We start from the raw sequence: 17,899 nt of genomic DNA, 5'->3' as shown, positions 1-17,899 counted from the left end.
AAATTACATATCTTACACAGCACCACATCGTTGGGTCTCCGGCTAAAATACTCCCACGCTTTAGATCACCATGGGCAAGTTTTTTAGCTGCAATTTGTTCTTCGGGGAATCCATGCTTAAACCAGGCGCTGCCATTTTAATTATTCCATTGCGACGCACCGACACATGTTATGCAACTCGACGTATTTCTGTAATCGATGACGTCGATGAATCATCCCAGCCCTAGTGGGGATGCTTTGCTGCTTCAGGGCCAGGGTGACTTGCAATAATTGAAGAAAACATGAATTCTGCTCTCTACCAGAAAATCAGAAAGAAGAATGCCTGGTCATCAGTCCGTGAGTTGAAGCTCAAGCGCAACTGGATTATGCAGCAACACAATGATCCAAAGTATAGGAGTAAGTCAACCACTGAATGGCTCAAAAGAAGCTAAATTAAAGTTTTGGAGTGGCCTAGTAAAAGTCCTGACTTGAACCATTTTAAGATGCTGTGGCAGGACATTAAACAGGCAGTTCATGCTAGAAAACCCTCCAAAGTGCCTAAACTAAAGCAGTTCTGTGAAGAACAGAGGACCAAAATTCCACCACAGCATTGTGAAAGAATGATCTCAAATAACTGAAAGTGTTTGTGTATATCTCTTTTGAAGACCTAAAATAATTTAGTGTGAAAAATACACATAAATACTGTAGGTAAATACTTTTTAACAGCACTGTATATATAAAATATATATAGATATAAACACTGAATATGTGAGCACAGTGATATGGGGTACAGGTAAGGAGGGAAAAGTACCGTCTGTACCTTGTATGCAATGCTATTGAGAACCTTCATGGCCAGATCAGACACATCTGGAAATGGATCAGCTGCAAGATGTAGTAACACCCTCCAAATCTGAGTATATACGCTGTTAAAAGACACACCTGAAAAGGGAATGCACACAAACACATTGTGTTAGTTTAATTTCAATTACATTCATTTAAGAAATTAAGCATAATGTAAATTCAGTTAATGACAGTATAGATTTGTGTAGAAACATCAGATTGGAGTTGTGAATTGAAGTTCAGATACTCTCTGTGACATTCCTTACAAAACGTTCTGCCAGGGTACCACGGTATATTATATATATACATATTATAAATGTGTAGTGTGTGTGTGTATATACAATATATATATATATATATATATATATATATATATATTTTTTAAATGATATATATATATATATATATATATATATATATATATATATATATATATATATATATATATATATATATATATATACTATACCACAAATACAGTTTTCAATAACAAAATTAAAGGAAACAATAAATATTTGGATTCATTTTGAAAAAATTTCATGTCCATAATGTGATGAACTACACCTGTGGTCACTCTGCGAGGACACATGTGGGAACTTGAAAGGAACTGAAATGAAAGTGAAATCACCTTTTCGAGATCAGTTGGTTAAAATTAATTGGAAAAATAAAGAATTAAGTCTAGTCTAGTAGAAATTATACATTTCAATTGGATATGTTGTATCTAATGCAATGACTTTAAGGCATTTTAAAGTGTTAAGTGTCGAAATACATTTGGGGCAGCTGTTTACCACAGTACTTATGTTTAAGTTATATTTAAAAATAAAATTGCATTTACATGATAAACCAAGATACTTAATTAATACAATTGTATTATTATAGTACCATGCATAATTCTGAATTTGACAAAGAATATATGTTAACACTGAAGACTTCCTTGATTATTTACTCGCACCTGTTTTTACGGGACAATTAAGGGCAATTCAAGAAAACTAAAAAAACAACAACAGTTGAATGCAATTAAGGAGTGCAGTCAATAAGGTCACTAATTACTTTTCCTCCCTGTTCCAATGAAAAGAGATTTATTGATGTACATGATAGTAATGAGACGATCTCATCCATCTTTCAATAGTAGCTGACATTGCGGTTATCAATGTGTCATTGACTTGAGTGGAAATTACATGATTTCAGAAGCAGGAAATACGTTGATTTCAATCTGACATTTTCTCTCCTGTCCCTGGAGATCACAGCCAACTGCAGCTGACATTATCAATCTTTTGTAGAGTTTTTTCCCTCTTTCCCCTTCTCTCGATTCTCATGCATTTTCATTCTATCGCTGTCTGCAGCATGTCACCCCTTATTTCAGTCACTAGTTCACTCTGCACTGATATGTACCCCTCAGGTGATCAAGAAGGCCATTCTATCATTTATGTTGGGGTGCCACACCCAACTCATTATAAGACTGGGCACATCTGCAAAGTGTGCATATGTGTATCCGTCAAGAGGCCATATCAGGCGTTGGAAGTTAAGTAGGCTGCAGTGTGTGTGTGTGTGTGTGTGTGTGTGTGTAAGTGAATGTCAAGAGCCCATCAGGCAGATGAACACATTTGTGATGCAGAATGAGTGTATGCTTTCCCCATGGTGCTGTGCGAGTGTGTGAGAGTGGAGCCCAACATCATTTGCATGCATGGTGTGTGTCTGCCATCTTAACGCTCGCTCGATCCAAAGCGCTTCATGAACACAATCTCCAGGGATGCCTCCTCCACCTCGCTCTCTGTTCACTTTTCTTTATCCACACAATAACAGCAGGTGTGGAGAACAGATGCTCACTGATCTAAAAGATAATAAATAACTTTCTGACCCTCACAACTAACATTAATACTAATAAATAAAAAATAAAGCAATAAAGCAAAATTAAAATCTGCAGCTAGGAAAAACCTGGGGAAAAAAAAACAATTTACACCGATCAGCCGCAACATTAAAACCACCTGCCTAATATGGTGTAGATCCCCCTCGTGCTGCCAAAACAGTGCCAAGCCACATCACAGAATAGCATTCTGAGATGCTATTCTTCTCACCACAACTGTACAGAGTGTTTATCTGAGTTACCGTGGAATTTGTCAGTTCGAACCAGTTTGGCCATTCTCTGTTGACCTCTCACTTCAACAAGCCGTTTCCATCCACAGAACTGCCCCTCACTGGATGTTTTTTGTTTTTGGTAAATTCTAGAGACTGTTGTGTGTAAAGATCCCTGGAGATCAGCAGTTACAGAATTACTCAAACCAGCCCATCTAACACCAACCATCATGTCACGGTCCAAATCACTGAGATCACATTTTTTCCCCATTCTGATGGTTGATGTGAACATAAACTGAAGCCCCTGAACCGTACCTGCATGATTTTATGCACTGCTGCCACGCGATTGGCTGATTAGATAATTGCATGGACGATTGTTGGGGCCAGAAGTGCTGGTTTGTATCTATAGTAACAGAGATAACCGCTCAATTGTGGTGAGAAGAATAGCATCTCAGAATGCTATTCTGAGAAGCAGGTTGGTGCCATTTTGGCAGCACAAGGGGGACCTACACAATATTAGGCAGTTGGTTTAATGTTAGTGCTGATCGGTGAATTCAATAAATAACTAAATGTAAATTAAATTAAAATAATAAAAAAACAAATAAAATAAAATGCACTTAAATTCCTGCAGCCGAGAATGCTAAGTTGCTTTGGTCTGCCAAATGCAAAGATGTAATGCAAACCTACAACCACCCAAATGTCACCACAGGACACTGTAATATGTTCATATGACATACTCATAGGAGTATAATATGGTGAAGGGAGAGGGCGGGGCTCTGCCACACTCCTTTATTTTTATTGGCTGAGGCAAACAGAGCTTTTATCCTCTACAGATGGGCTCATAAAATATTCAACAGGACTGCAGTGGTTTGCTGTCGAAACCTGCAAACAGTTCAAAAAACTCACTGATAAATGGACCCATTAGGATGCTGGAGTTTTATAACACTGACAAAATATTTTCCTAACCACAGCAGTGTATTATTATAATATTCTTTCAATGTTAAACAATGCTCTCAAGGAGTCCGTGCATCAGCAATGGAGAAACATGTAGATCAGAGCAGAAAATACAAGCAGTCCTGACTATAACTTAACTGGAATTTTAATGTCCAGATGCTCCACTGGTTTGATCTGTTATAATATTGTACCTATTACTCATTGCAAACATATCGCAAACTAAACACACAAAAAAAATATATTTCACTTCCGGTTGTCATATATCCTGCAAATTCAATAATCTGCCACTTCGTTTCAAACTAAATCCAACAGTAACCATAGTAACAGTCAAGTGCTATGAACCCTGGACTCGGTTTACTCCAATGCCTGGCTGCTGATTTCTGTATGCAAAGCACAGCTTCTCTTCTGGAGGTTGGGTAAGGACTGTAGGAAAGACTTGATATGCATTAGTCACTGGAGCTGATACAAAAAAACTGGAAGAGGAGGAGGAAGAAGAGGAGGAAATGAGCAGAGAATGAGTTGATGGAGGATCAGAGGAGATACATTAATTGAAGATGTTTGTGAGGCCCTGGTGTGGTGAGTATAGTGTGTGATATAACTCAGAGGTGCAAAGGGGAGAAGACAAAGAGAAAATAGAGCATAAAGAGAAAGACTTGTGTGTAATGATGAAAGACAGAAAACAATGACAGTGGCCATAAGAATGGGAAAACAGTAGAAATTGCATAACTAAAAATGTTCTGTCATTTACAGATTTTAAAAACATTTATTCTTATACAGTGCATCCGGAAAGTATTCACAGCGCTTCACTTTTTCTGCATTTTGTTATGTTACAGCCTTATTCCAAAATGTATTAAATTCATTATTGAATACTTATGTACATGTGATTTTTTTAGTTTTGTATTTTTAATAAATTTGCAAAGATTTTAAACAAACTTCTTTCACATTGTCATTATGGGGTATTGTTTGTAGAATTTTGAGGAAAATAATTAATTTAATCAATTTTGGAATAAGGCTGTAACATAACAAAATGTGGAAAAAGTGAAGCACTGAGAATAATTTCCGGATGCACTGTAAGTATATATCACATTAAAAATACCAAACATTACAATATTTTTACTGGACTATGACTTGGTATCTTAAAGTTTGAAAAAGATTACTTACTTTTAACTTTTAACCGCATTAATATATATTACTTAAATTTTAGTTCTTTAAATGTTTACTAACTTCAATTGTAGCCCATATTGTCAAATCCATTACAGATCTTAACTATAATTTAAGTGGAAATGAAAACAATGGATACAAATAAAGCATGACGAAAAATATACCACCCAGTTCGTTAGAGCGTGGCGATAGAATCCTTTTTTTTTTAATGAATCGTAAAAGAAAGTGTGAAATATTTGAAGACATGAGATTCAGAGATGGAAATTTAATGAATGTGCAGTTTAAAAATGCATTTAGATAAACAAAATCTGTGAATCAAATACATAAACTAGGTTTATGAGTTGTGTTGCCTTTTCACAAATGCACCTCATTTCAGTTCATCTCATCATGAACTCTCGATCTTACCTCAAAATGACAAAAGGGTATAACTGATCTAAAACCAATGGGCTTACCAGCGCAAAACATGATGCAAAATGTAAGAAAAGAAAGAGTGAGCGATTTAAGAGACTGAATAGAGAAAGCAAGCTAAAAGCAGCCAAACAATTCAACAATTCTTAGATAACTTTCTGGATACCACCTATGCTCACACTAAAGAAGTCAATCTGTCTGTCAAAGACATAAATTATATATTTGAAAAATCTGCAAAACAGTTGAATTGAATACAAATTGAAAATGAAAACTGGACAAAATCATATATCAAAAAATTGGTTTGATCAAGATTGTCATAAGATTTGTAAAAAAAAAATCAAAATGATGTCTGATCAAAAACACAGAGATCCAAATAACAGAGTAGGGCTGCACAATTAATTGTATTTTAACTGCGATCACAGTTTCTGTCCTCACCGTTAATTAAATAAAACTGTCTATGGTATTAGTGAGCTAACATGCAGATATTACAGCCAGGTAAAGTTGCAAATAGTTTATTATCATTAATGGGTGTGGCTGCGGATGACAGACCAAATCTCTTTCAGAGTCCATTTTCAACTCATCTTATCTTTCATGCTCTATTCAGAAGTTAGTGACTGACCAATCACCATTTCACTTTCGAGCACACTTAGAAATATGTAGCCGCAGTCTCGTATGTGCGCCACTCTGATCTGTAGTGTATTACACATACTTGTATACACACACAAGTCTAATACTACAGTGCTTTAGCAGAGGGGTTCTATAATCGATACACATGAATTCCATCTTGTGCTTTGATTATGTGTTATATACAGAACAGCTGTGCTCTGAGTTCGGTTTGTGAGTTTCACTAACAGCGTTATATTTAACAGGATGAATGTTTAAATGTTTAAATGTAAAATTATTTACCTGTTATAATGCTTGGATATGTTGTCTGGTAGTTGAAGCTTATATTGCTTGTCATGCTTTTATGAGTGTAAACTGATTGTGATGTACAGTGCATTACGTATTCAGACCCCTTCATTTATTTTTTTCACATTTTGTTGTGTTGCAGCCTTATACTGAAATACTTTAAATAATTTTTTTTCCACATCAATCTACACTCCATACCTCATAATGACAAAGCGAAAAACGTATTTTATCATTCAGGTAGAACTATTCTTTTGACCACCAAAGATAACTTCAATAATAAACTTCCAGATTTGTGTCACATAGTCATTACGCCAAAAAGTCTAGAAGAACTTGATGTAATAACAGAAAATAAAAAAACAGTCTTCTCTAGCACTCTTGATAGTGTGGCCCCCTTTGATAAAAGAAAATGAAAGGAAAAACCTTGCACCATGGTTCAATGATCACACTCATGCTCTCAAGAGAGCAGCTCAGAAAATAGAGCGCAAGTGAAAGAATACAAAATTAGAGGTATTAGAGTTGCATGGAAGAATAGTGTCTGTAGCTACAGACAGGCACTAAAAGCTGCCAGGTCAGCATATTTTAGTAAACTCATAGAAAATAACCACAACAATCCTACGTGCTTATTTATTACTGTAGCTAAATTGGTTAGGAAAAAAGTCTCGACTGAACCGGATATTCCAAGGCAGCACAATAGTAATGATTTTCTTTATATATAAAATAGAAATCATTAGAAATAAAATTTGAATTATGAAAACAACTTTCAAAGCACCTCAGAATAATAATTTTCCCTCATGAGCAACTTCAATATATAGCTGTCATAGTTCATGATAAGCTAACAAAACATAAAAAAAAAAAGCCACAACATGTTAGATCCAATACCAACTAAGCGCTTAAAAGAGGTATTCCCTGTAAACCTCTTAATATTATTAATTCCTCGCTATCCTTAGGAGCTTATTATCCTCAATAATCAGCCACAGCTTGATCCTGGTGAATCGGCTAATTATTGACAGATTTAAAATCTCCCATTTATGTTGAAAATACTAGAAAAGGTAGTGTCCTCCCAACTCTGTTCATTTCTACAGAGAAATGGTATATATGAACAATTTCAGTGAGGATTTGGGCCCGATCACAGTACAGACACTGCACTTATCAGAGTTACAAATGACTTGCAGCTGCATTTCTCTTCTAGTGCTTTTAGATCTTAGTGCTGCCTTCGACACCATACAGTGCCCTCCACAATTATTGGCACCCCTGTTTAAGATGTGGTCGAGGACTTCTAAAAATTCTCCTTTTTTTTTTTTTAAACAACATAGAACCCAAATGCAAAAAAAAAGAGAGAAAAATCCAACCTTTTATTTAAGTACATTACTTTGGTGGTAAAAAAAAAAAAAAAAACACATTTAGAAAAAAAAATAACTTGAAATCATGTGTGCCACAATTATTGGCACCCCTTATGTTAATACTTTGGACAACCCCCTTTTGCCAACAAGACAGCTCTTAATCTCCTCCTATAACATTTCACAAGATTGGAGAACACAAAGAGAGGGATCTTTGACCATTCTTCTTTGCACAATCTTTCTAGATCATCCAGTGTCCTGGGTCCTCTCTTATGCACTCTCCTCTTTAGCTTGCCCCACAGGTTTTCGATTGGATTGAGGTCTGGGGACTGAGATGGCCATGGGAGGTCCTTCAGTTTGTGACTGCTGAACCATTTTTGTGTAGATTTTGCCACATGTTTTGGATCATTATCCTGCTGAAAGACCCAATGACGAACCATCTTCAGCTTTCTGGCAGAGGCCATCAGGTTTTTATTTAAAATGTCCTGGTAGTTCAAAGCGTTCATAATGCCATGCACCCTAACAAGGTTCCCAGGGCCTTTGGAAGAGAAACAGGCCCACAGCATCACAGATCCTCCACCATACTTCACGGTGGGCATGAGGTGCTTTTCGGCATATTCATCTTTTGTTTTACGCCAGACCCACAGTGTTTGTTGCCAAAAAGCTCAATCTTAGTCTCATCTGACCAAAGCATATGATCCCAGTTGAAGTCCCAGTGCCGCTTAGCAAACTCCAGACGTTTACGTTTGTGAGTGTTAGTGAGAAAAGGCTTTTTCCTTGCATGCCTCCCAAACAGCTTGTTGGCATGTAGAGAGCGTCGGATGGTTGTTTTGGAGACTTTGTGACCCCAAGATGCCACTCTTTGATGCAATTCTGTGACAGTGAGCTTAGGACTTTTTTTTACTTCTCTTACCATCCTCCTCACTGTGCGTTGTGGCAAGATAAACTTGGGACCTCTTCCAGCCTTGTTTGTCACTGTTCCAGTTGTTTTAAACTTCTTAATGATTCCTCTGACTGCAGATACGGGCAAGTTAAGATGAGTGGCTATTTTCTTGTAGCCATTGCCTGACTTATGAAGGTCGACACACATCTGCCTTACTTGAATGGTGTGTTCTCTTGTCTTTGCCATGTTGACAAATGGGTAAGAGAATTAGGCCTCTGTGTCACGTTATATTTATACCCCAGGGAAACAGGAAGTCATGAATTACTAATTCAAAGTTCCTAGATACCCTGACCAACTTTAGCAACTACAGAAAAATATATTTAAAAATAAATCAATTACATTTTTCAGCGGAATTGTTAGGGGTGCCAATAATTGTGGGACACATGATTTTTTTTTTCTAAATGTGTGATTTTTTTTACCACCAAAGTAATGTTCTTAAATAAAAGGTTGGATTTTTCTCTTTTTTTGCATTTGGGTTCTATGTTGTTTAAAAAAAAAGGGAGAATTTTAAGAAGTCCTCGACCACATCTTAAACAGGGGTGCCAATAATTGTGGAGGGCACTGTAGATCATGACATTTTCTTGAATAGGTTGGAGAACTACGTTGACATTAGTGGACTTTCAATAGCATGGTTCAGGTCCTATTTATCAGACTATTACCACTTTGTATGTATAAATGAAGAATTGTCAAATCAAAAGTCAAGTATAGATTGCCACAGGGATCAGCTTTAGGGCCTCTGCTTTTCTCCTTATATATGCTTCACTGGGAGACATTATCAGGAATCGAAATTTACACTGTTATGATGATGATACCCAATTTTATATTTCTTCTAAACCCAACAAAATTTCACAGTTCTCCAAATTAGCAGAGTGTATCAATGAATTCAAAGATTTCCTTATACTCAATTCAGACAAAACAGATGTACTAATTATTGGACCAAAAACTTCAGCTAAAAATAAAAAACAGCTAAAAATGATTTGTCTCTCGATGGATGTACTTTTAAGTTGTATTCTACAGTGAAGAACTTATGTCCTTTGAAAATCAAATTTCCAATATTTGTAGAACAGCATTCTTCCATCTCAGAAATATTGCTAAGTTACGACCCATGCTCTGTTGCTGATGACGAAAAACAAATTAATGTGTTCATGACCTCAAGACTAGATTATTGTAATGCATTACTGGGAGGATGTACTGCAATTTCAATAAATAAACATATTTTGGTTCAAAATGCAGCTGCCAGAGTGCTGACTAAAACCAAGAAATATGATCATATTAGCCACATTTTATCATTGTTACACTGGCTACCTATTACATTTCGTATTCATTTTGAAATACAAAACTTTTAATGGTCTAGCTCTACAGTGACCTTCTATCAAGCTATATTCCACCATGTTCATTACAATCACAAAAAACTGGCCTGTTAATAGCTCCTAGAATATCAAAAACCCACAAAAGGAGGTAGATTCTTTTCCTATTTGTCTTCCAAACTATGGAATACTCTCCCTAAAACTGTTCAGGACACAGACACACTCACTCAGTTTAAGTCTAGAATAAAGACTCATCTCTTTAGCCAGCATATACCTAATTTATCCATCAACTCACAATTAGGCTGCTTTAGTTAAGTCTGTCAGAACCAGAAACATTTATTAGAGACATTTCTCATAATCTAAACTTTGCAATAAATTGAATGGCATCTATGCTAATTGTATTCTATTTGTTTCTCTGTCTCAACCTAGGGATTCATATCCAGCTCCATTCCTGCTTGGTGTTGCTGAGTGAAGATGACAAACTACAGCCTGTGCTAGCCAGACATCACTTCAGTCTTTTATGATGGACTTCAGAGGATGAACTGATGTCAACTCCAACTGTAAGACATTGGATACTTCATATGCCACTGCCTGAACCTTGGACCTCACCGAAATGACCTGCCGGTTGAACTTTGAAGCACCTCATTGATCTCTGCCTGCATCACCTTTGTTTATTGAGGAACTGCACTCTTGAAATGGAATACACAGACTATCAATTAAATGCCAACAAAAAGCTTCATCAGCTAACTAGCAAAGGTCAATGCATCTATATGAATTTCTGCAGGTTAATCCAGGATGGACTTAAAAGACATTAAGTCATTAATCTTACAATTCATACAAAATCTTTGTTTAAACACTGGCCCTAAACACATTTTAAACAATGACTTACACTGCACACAAATAACTAATATTGGCATTATATTTATGCTGTTTAGCCAGAGGGGACCTGGCCCCAACAGTGAGCCTGGTTTCTTCCAAGGTTATTTTTCTCCATTTAACCAACATCTTATGGAGTTTTATGTTCCTTGCCACAGTCACCTTCGGCTTGCTCACTGGGGTTCTAAATACAATGATTATTTAACTATTTAATGATTTATTTTTATACACAATTTACAATCATATTTAATCAAACTAAACAATGATGTTTAGACTTTATAGATATTGCAGTTTCATTTTCTGTTAAAGTATGATTTTCCGTAAAGCTGCTTTGAAATTATGTGTGTTGTGAAAAGTGCTATACAGATAAAAATCTGACCAATCCAAATTAAATTTGGATTGGTACTGTCGGTGGACAGCCATTTTCAGGTCTCTTCAGGGAAGTTTGATTGGGTTCAAGTCTGGGCTGTGGCTGGGCCATTCAAAGACATTCCCAGAGTTGTCCTTAAGCCACTCTTTGTTGTCTTGGCTGAGTGCTTAGGGTCATTGTCCTGTTGGAATGTGAACCTTTGGCCCAGTCTGAGTGCTCTGGACCAGGTTTTTATTAAGGATATCTCCTGTTGCATTCAGCTTTCCTTCAACCCTGAACAGCATCCCAGTCCCTGCCACTGAAAACACCCCCATAGCATGATGTTACCACCACCATGCTTCACTGTTGGGATTGTGTTGCGCAAGTGATGAGTAGTGCCTGGTTTCCTCATGACGCTTGGAATTGAGGCCAAATGGATCAATCTTCGTTTCATTAGATAAGAGAATCTTGTTTCTCCGAGACTGAGTTCTTTAGGTGCTTTTTGAGTCTTGCACTGAGGAGAGGCTTTTGTCTGGCCACTCTGCCATAAAGCCCAGATCAGTGGAGTGTTGCATTGATGGTTGTCCTTCAGCAAATTTCTCCCATCTCCACATATGATCTCTGGAGCTCAACCAGTGTGTCCATAGGGTTATATGGTTATTAAATTAAATGTTAAAATATACCAGTACTAAATTCCAGTTGACCATTCTGAAATTATTCAATTTGATTCTAAGTGTAGGTTACTCCCCTGACATCTGGAATATAGGACTGGTAACACCCATCTTTAAAATGGAGATACATTTGACCTTAATAAATACAAAGGCATTTGTGTGAGTAGCAACATGGGGAAGTTATTTTGTGTTATAATAAATTTAAGACTTCATCACGACAATTTCAAGAGGGTAACTTGAAAATAATACAGAAGCAGATCATGTAAATAACTACAAACTCTGAAAGTGGCATTTCTCTGTGCAGTAAGTGCCTCTTCTATGAGTTGTGCGAACTACACCCGGATGAGGCACACTCTGTGTGCTTGTCCCTCGAGCGCAGATGCTTCATGCAGCTAAATAATAACGTGATGGCTTGCAAATTATTGAATCATAATATATGCGTCACTGTGTCTCTTATTGTGAAGAAAATTGGCAATTTGCTGCTTTATTAATAAGAGAGAGTTTGTTTTTTTGTGAGGTAAAGATGGATTAAATTGAATAGAAATGTGAGAGAGGGTAGTCTTTGTTTTTTATTTGTTTTTGTTTTGACTTGTTTTCCAATATAAATATCTAAAACTCCTTTAAAACAATGTACATTTTCTTTAGCAGCTATAATGCAAAAGAAAAAACTGTTATCTGAGAATGTTGAATATAATATAAAAAATGAAAATATTAAAAAAATATCTAAAAATCCTTTAAAAAAAAAAAAAAGATGAATTCACCTGTGAAGCTGCATATAAGATATTTAGACTTGCTTTTAGAGAAAAGATCCTGAATAAAAGTATATTTTGTCTTTACTGTACTTCCAGAAGTATAACCAAGTGAAATAATTACACGTATATACAAAATATACTTTTATTCAGGATCTTTTTTCTAAAAGCAATTCCTAACATCTTATATTTTGCTTCTCAAGTAAATGTATCTTGTTTTAAGGATTTTTAGACCATTTTAAATGGAAAACCAGACAAAAGCACTTGATAACAATAGGATTTTTTGCAGTGAATGTCTTTCCTGAATTAAACTTAATAAAAAGTATTTTTTTCCCTTTAATACAGTGAATGTCATGTAGAGGTGTTTTAAAATAATTATTTTGTTCTCTTAGGATTAGGTTAGGGGGTCAGAGTTAGGTAGAGTTAGGGGTTAGTAAGTAAGCATGTTTAATACAACCTTTTAAGTTGGGCCACAAGCTGAATAATCAGATAAGAGCTAATGATTGATTTTTGCAATAATTGCAGAATAATCGTTCAAATAATCATTAGTTGCAACCCTACACTGGAAACTTAAACCCAGCAATGAACGAGAGATAACAGAGATAAAGCCCACAGGGTCTTCTACGCCCTCAAATGTCAACGTCCTATAGAGATACCTGGTACAATTTGGTTAAACCTTTAGAATCTGTGATTGAGCCAAATGCCCTGTATGGCAGTGAGGATTGGGGTCCACTGATAATCCAATTCAGACTCTGCATGTAGAATTCTGTAAAATATACTAAAAATAAACCAGCACATAACAAATCCTACAAGGTAGAATAAGGCAAATATCCACTAATTATTAAAAAAAATAACAAGCAAATTCTGGAAACATCTAAAACTCAGTAACCTCTGCTCAAGCATCATCATAAAGCCATTAGAAACCAATCCGCTCTCTTTAGGTGGTCTTGAGCTATTTCACAAACATCTACTAACTCTCACCACACTAAAACACTGTACCAGAACAAAACTAGCAAATTCATTAGATACAACCAAATCACAGTGACCATCTTAAGCAAAATAACTAACATAAAATAGTGTCAAGAACTGAAGTTTGAGGAATAGGAACATAGATTAACATTTATTGCAAAATGCCTAAGCTGCACCTTTTCATCCAACAAAAATGAATGGGGATTGGGACAGACATGCCAGGGTCATCAAACAAACAAGAAACTTTGACATCTGACGTCATCAACATCATATCTAGCATAATATAAGACTTAAATTACTGTCTGTTTCTCACTCAAAGCTGGTTGTGAGTCACAGTTCCCTTCCACCTTCATTTTATGGAAAAGAGCAGTTTTGACATTCTGTTAAATTTGAGTTGCAGGAAAGAAAGTCATACAGATTTTGAATGGCATGAGGTTAAGTAAATGACAGAATTATATAATACAGAAAAGAGTTAATGAAGTGGGTCTTTCAAAAGTTCACTATAATGTCTTTGTGAACATTTAAGACTGTAAAGCAGGCATCACACCAACCTTCTGGAAATGTGTGCTGTTCGTTTTAAATATGGGTTAATGTGACACAGAAAGTATGTCAGAAATGATGCCAGCATATCTAATATGTCCCAGTGTGTAATTCCTGTTAAAGCTTTGACCTCATTCCAGTTCATCATATTGCAGTTGGTCTGTGTTTGTCATGTGATCCCTGCTATGAGCCCTCTGGTCAAGATTTAAGTGAGATTAATGAACAAATTATATATTAGAGGTGTCATAAAACATGGTTTGGTGTATTGATTCATGTAAACTACTGAACCTGATTCTCTCATAGACGGATAAAATGAATCCTCACTTAATTGTCAATATTTGCTCTGGCAATGATATCATCTGAATACGTTTACAATTATTCAATAAATTATGCAATACATTGTAAAATGTGAAATCTGTTCATGATTTATTAATAATAATTTTCAAAAATATGTTGAATAAACATGTAATTGGAGGGACAATTCACACCATAGTTACACCAGCTTTTACCTTCATGCTTGCGTTTGAAGTATATGTGAATTTTGAGAATTTTTATAATGAAAATAGGTTGTAAGCATTTTGGATAAGCAATAATAAAGAGTGGTTATTACCTTAGTGCTTACAATCGATTTTTAGGTTCATTAATTTATTTGCCAGAATGATGCTCCACAAAGCATTGATGAGTGTTTTACACCCCTAGTTCTCACATAACCTTTGTTCTCTCAGGGGTATTGAGAGGACTAATATTACTCTCAGAACTACTGTACTGGTAGGGTTGAGTTGCCACAGTATGCAATAGACTGGCGTGTCTTAAGGTCAATATTAGGTCAAAAATGGCAACAGCAAAAAATAGAAACAGCTTTCTCTAGAAACTTGTCAGTCAATCATTGTTTTGAGGAATGAAGGCTATAAAATGCTTTAAATTGCCAGAACCTGAAGATTTCATACAAAGGTGTACACTACAGTTTTCAAAGACAAAGGACAACTGGCTCTAACAAAGACAGAAAGAGATGTGGAAGGCCAGATGTACAACTAAACAACAGGATAAGTACATCAGAGTCTCTAGTTCGAGAAATAAGAGGCTTCACATGTCCTCAGATGACAGCTTCCTTGAATTCTACCCGCTCAACACCAGTTTCATGTACAACAGTAAAGAGAAGACACAGGGGTGCAGGCCTTCTGGGAAGAATTGCAAAGAAAAAGCCACTTTTGGCTTAAAAGGTAAGAGTGTTAAAAGAAACACAGATATTGGACAAGAGATAGTTGGAAAAGAGTGTTATGTATCTTAACCCCATTGAGCTTTTGTGGGATCAGCTAGACTGTAAGGTGCGTGAGAAGTGCCCGACAAGACAGCCACATCTATGGCAAGTGCTACAGGAAGCGTGGGGTGAAATGTCACCTAAGTATCTGGACAAACTGACAGCTAGAATACCAAGAAAAGTTCTGAATAAAAAAAAAAAAATTGTAATAGTAATTTTTCGTTATTAATGTCCTGACTATACATTGTGATCAGTTGAATACCACTTTGGTTAATAAAAGTACCAATTTATTTCCATAAGAGCTAAATCTGTACTTTATTCCAAACTTTTGGCCGCCTGTGTGTATGCGTGTATAAATATATACTGTATATATATATATAGCTATTACATTATTCATGTACCCCTGCTAGTTATCAACATTAGCATAGGCCATTAAAAAAACACATCTAGTCACTATAGATCAACATTAGTCAATACACACTACATGTCAATGTAAGTCAACATAGACAATCCTTAGACAATACAGGTCAAGACTGTCCTTCACAGGAGGCTGATGCTGGTCTGGGTTATGATCGTTAATGAAAAAAAGAATCTCACCTATGAGAGAGTTTAAGGAAGAGTATGAGCTGACTCTCCTCATCTTGTCAATGGTTTCAAAGGAGAGGAGGTACTCGTCATTATCAGGACTGCCCAGAGTACTGCTGGCACTGCTACTGGTGCTCAGGTTTCCTGGAGAGAATGCAGCCGAACCACCTACAACAGGCGCACATAAACACACTGAGGACAATGAGATCTTTAAATGTCAGGAAAAGTGCTGCAGAATTTGATTATAACATTCTATAGAGTTGTAGAGTGCTGTAGATCAGTACAGTACGGCAAACTTTGACTTTATGAATGATATAGAGCTGTAGAGTGCTGCATAGTTTGACTGTAGAGCTGTAGAATCTGACTGGCTGTAGTGTGCAATGGAGTTGTAGAGTGCAAGCTATAGAGTTTGACTGAAATACTACAGAGATGACTGAGTGCAGAGAGCTATTTTAATAGTTATATCTTTCAAGTGCGATGACTTCATTTCGCCAAAGTCAAGCATAAATGAAGGGGGAGAGCAAGGATAAAACACTTTTGGGTTTTTGCTAATTTATTCAGGTCTGTACACTTATCTATAAAGTTTATAACATAATCGAGTTGAATACAATTAAACTCGAAATACACATATAGCGACACAAACAGTTTCAAACGATTAAGTCTGATTTGGTGAACTGGTTCAACTCGTTCACTAGAACCGGTTCAAAAGACGATTCCTTCACGACACTGAAACAGGTCTATAGAGCTGTAGAGTTTGACTGTAAAGGGATATAGAGCTAAAGAGTGTTTTAAACCAATAGAGTGCTTTAAAGTTTGACTGCTGAGTGCTAGAGCTGTAGAGTTTAGCTGTAGAGTACTGTTCTGTTTGACTGAAGTGTGCTAAAGGGCTTAAGAGTGCTGCAGAGTGTGACTGCATTGAGCTGTAGAGTTTGACTGTTGAGTGCTACAGAGCTGCAGAGTGCTGTAGTTTTACTGTAGTGCGCTGAAGAGCTGTAGAGTGTGATTGTAGAGCACTGTGTTTCACTGTAGATTACGTAGATATTAACTGTGGACTATTGTAAAGATAGCTGTAAAGTGTTTTAGAGTTTGACTTTAGAATGATATGGAGTGCTGTAGAGCTTGACTGTAGAGAGCTATACAGCTGTAGACTGCTGGAGAGATTGACTGACTGGAGAGTGCTATACAGCTGTATAGTTTGACTGTAGTGTTATAGAGCGGTTTATATTTTGACTGTAGTGTTATAGAGCTGTAGAGTAAAATAGAGCAGTTTAGATTGACTGTAAATTGTCTGCTACAGAGCTGCAAGGCTGAAGATTGATGCAGAGTGCGGTAGAGTATTATAGAGCTTAGAGGGCTGTAGAGTTTAAATGTAAAGTGCTATAGAGCAGCAGAGTTTGACTGTAGAGTACAAAGTTTTACTGTAGAGTGCTATAGTGCTATATATATTATGCTATAGAGCTGTATAGTGCTCTAGACTTTGTAGAGTGCTGTAGAGATTGACTGTAAAGTGTTATAGAGCTGTATTTATTATTATTTTCAAAACTACAGCCTGGCTCCATTCTATATTTCAGTGATGTTTGGCTTGCTGCTGAATTGTACTCACACCAATACATACTACAGAGTTTGACTCACCCTCTTCGTTAAGGTTGAGGTTCTGAAGGCTCTTGTTGAGGGTTCGAGCACTAGTGGCAGCTCTGAGGTTTGTGTAGGAGTTCACTGAACGTAAACGGGGGATGGCAGGGCTGTCCCTACTCGGAGTAATGTTTCCTGTCTCTATACACACACACACACAAAGGTCAAAGGTCAGTGGGTACATAAACGTACAGAATATCATACTACTAACAATTAATTATGCATAATTTACTACATACACAGTATGCACATTTTCTTCATAAATGGAACACATGAATGACTACAAAATGCAAGCAATATACAAGCAGAGAACACTGCACTTGACCAGAACTTCAATTTTCAATGAGGCGAATGAACAAA

The 17,899-nt window shown here is 36.4% G+C and overlaps 1 protein-coding gene across 2 annotated transcripts in view; it reads right to left on the bottom strand.

Moving 5' to 3' along the window:
• Positions 1-17,899, bottom strand: part of rptor (regulatory associated protein of MTOR, complex 1) — a 287,332-nt gene that overhangs the window by 63,339 nt on the left and 206,094 nt on the right. For both annotated transcript variants that reach the window (XM_052141047.1, XM_052141048.1), the window contains exons 20-22: positions 17,540-17,680; positions 15,920-16,075; positions 799-917 (exon numbers count right to left, since the gene is read on the bottom strand). In XM_052141047.1, coding sequence (XP_051997007.1) covers positions 799-917; positions 15,920-16,075; positions 17,540-17,680 — 416 coding nt within the window. The remainder of the gene's footprint in view (positions 1-798; positions 918-15,919; positions 16,076-17,539; positions 17,681-17,899) is intronic.

The sequence above is a fragment of the Xyrauchen texanus genome, chromosome 13, assembly GCF_025860055.1.
Source record: "Xyrauchen texanus isolate HMW12.3.18 chromosome 13, RBS_HiC_50CHRs, whole genome shotgun sequence".
Taxonomy (NCBI): Eukaryota; Metazoa; Chordata; class Actinopteri; order Cypriniformes; family Catostomidae; genus Xyrauchen; species Xyrauchen texanus.
This window is presented reverse-complemented; position numbering and strand designations above follow the sequence as displayed.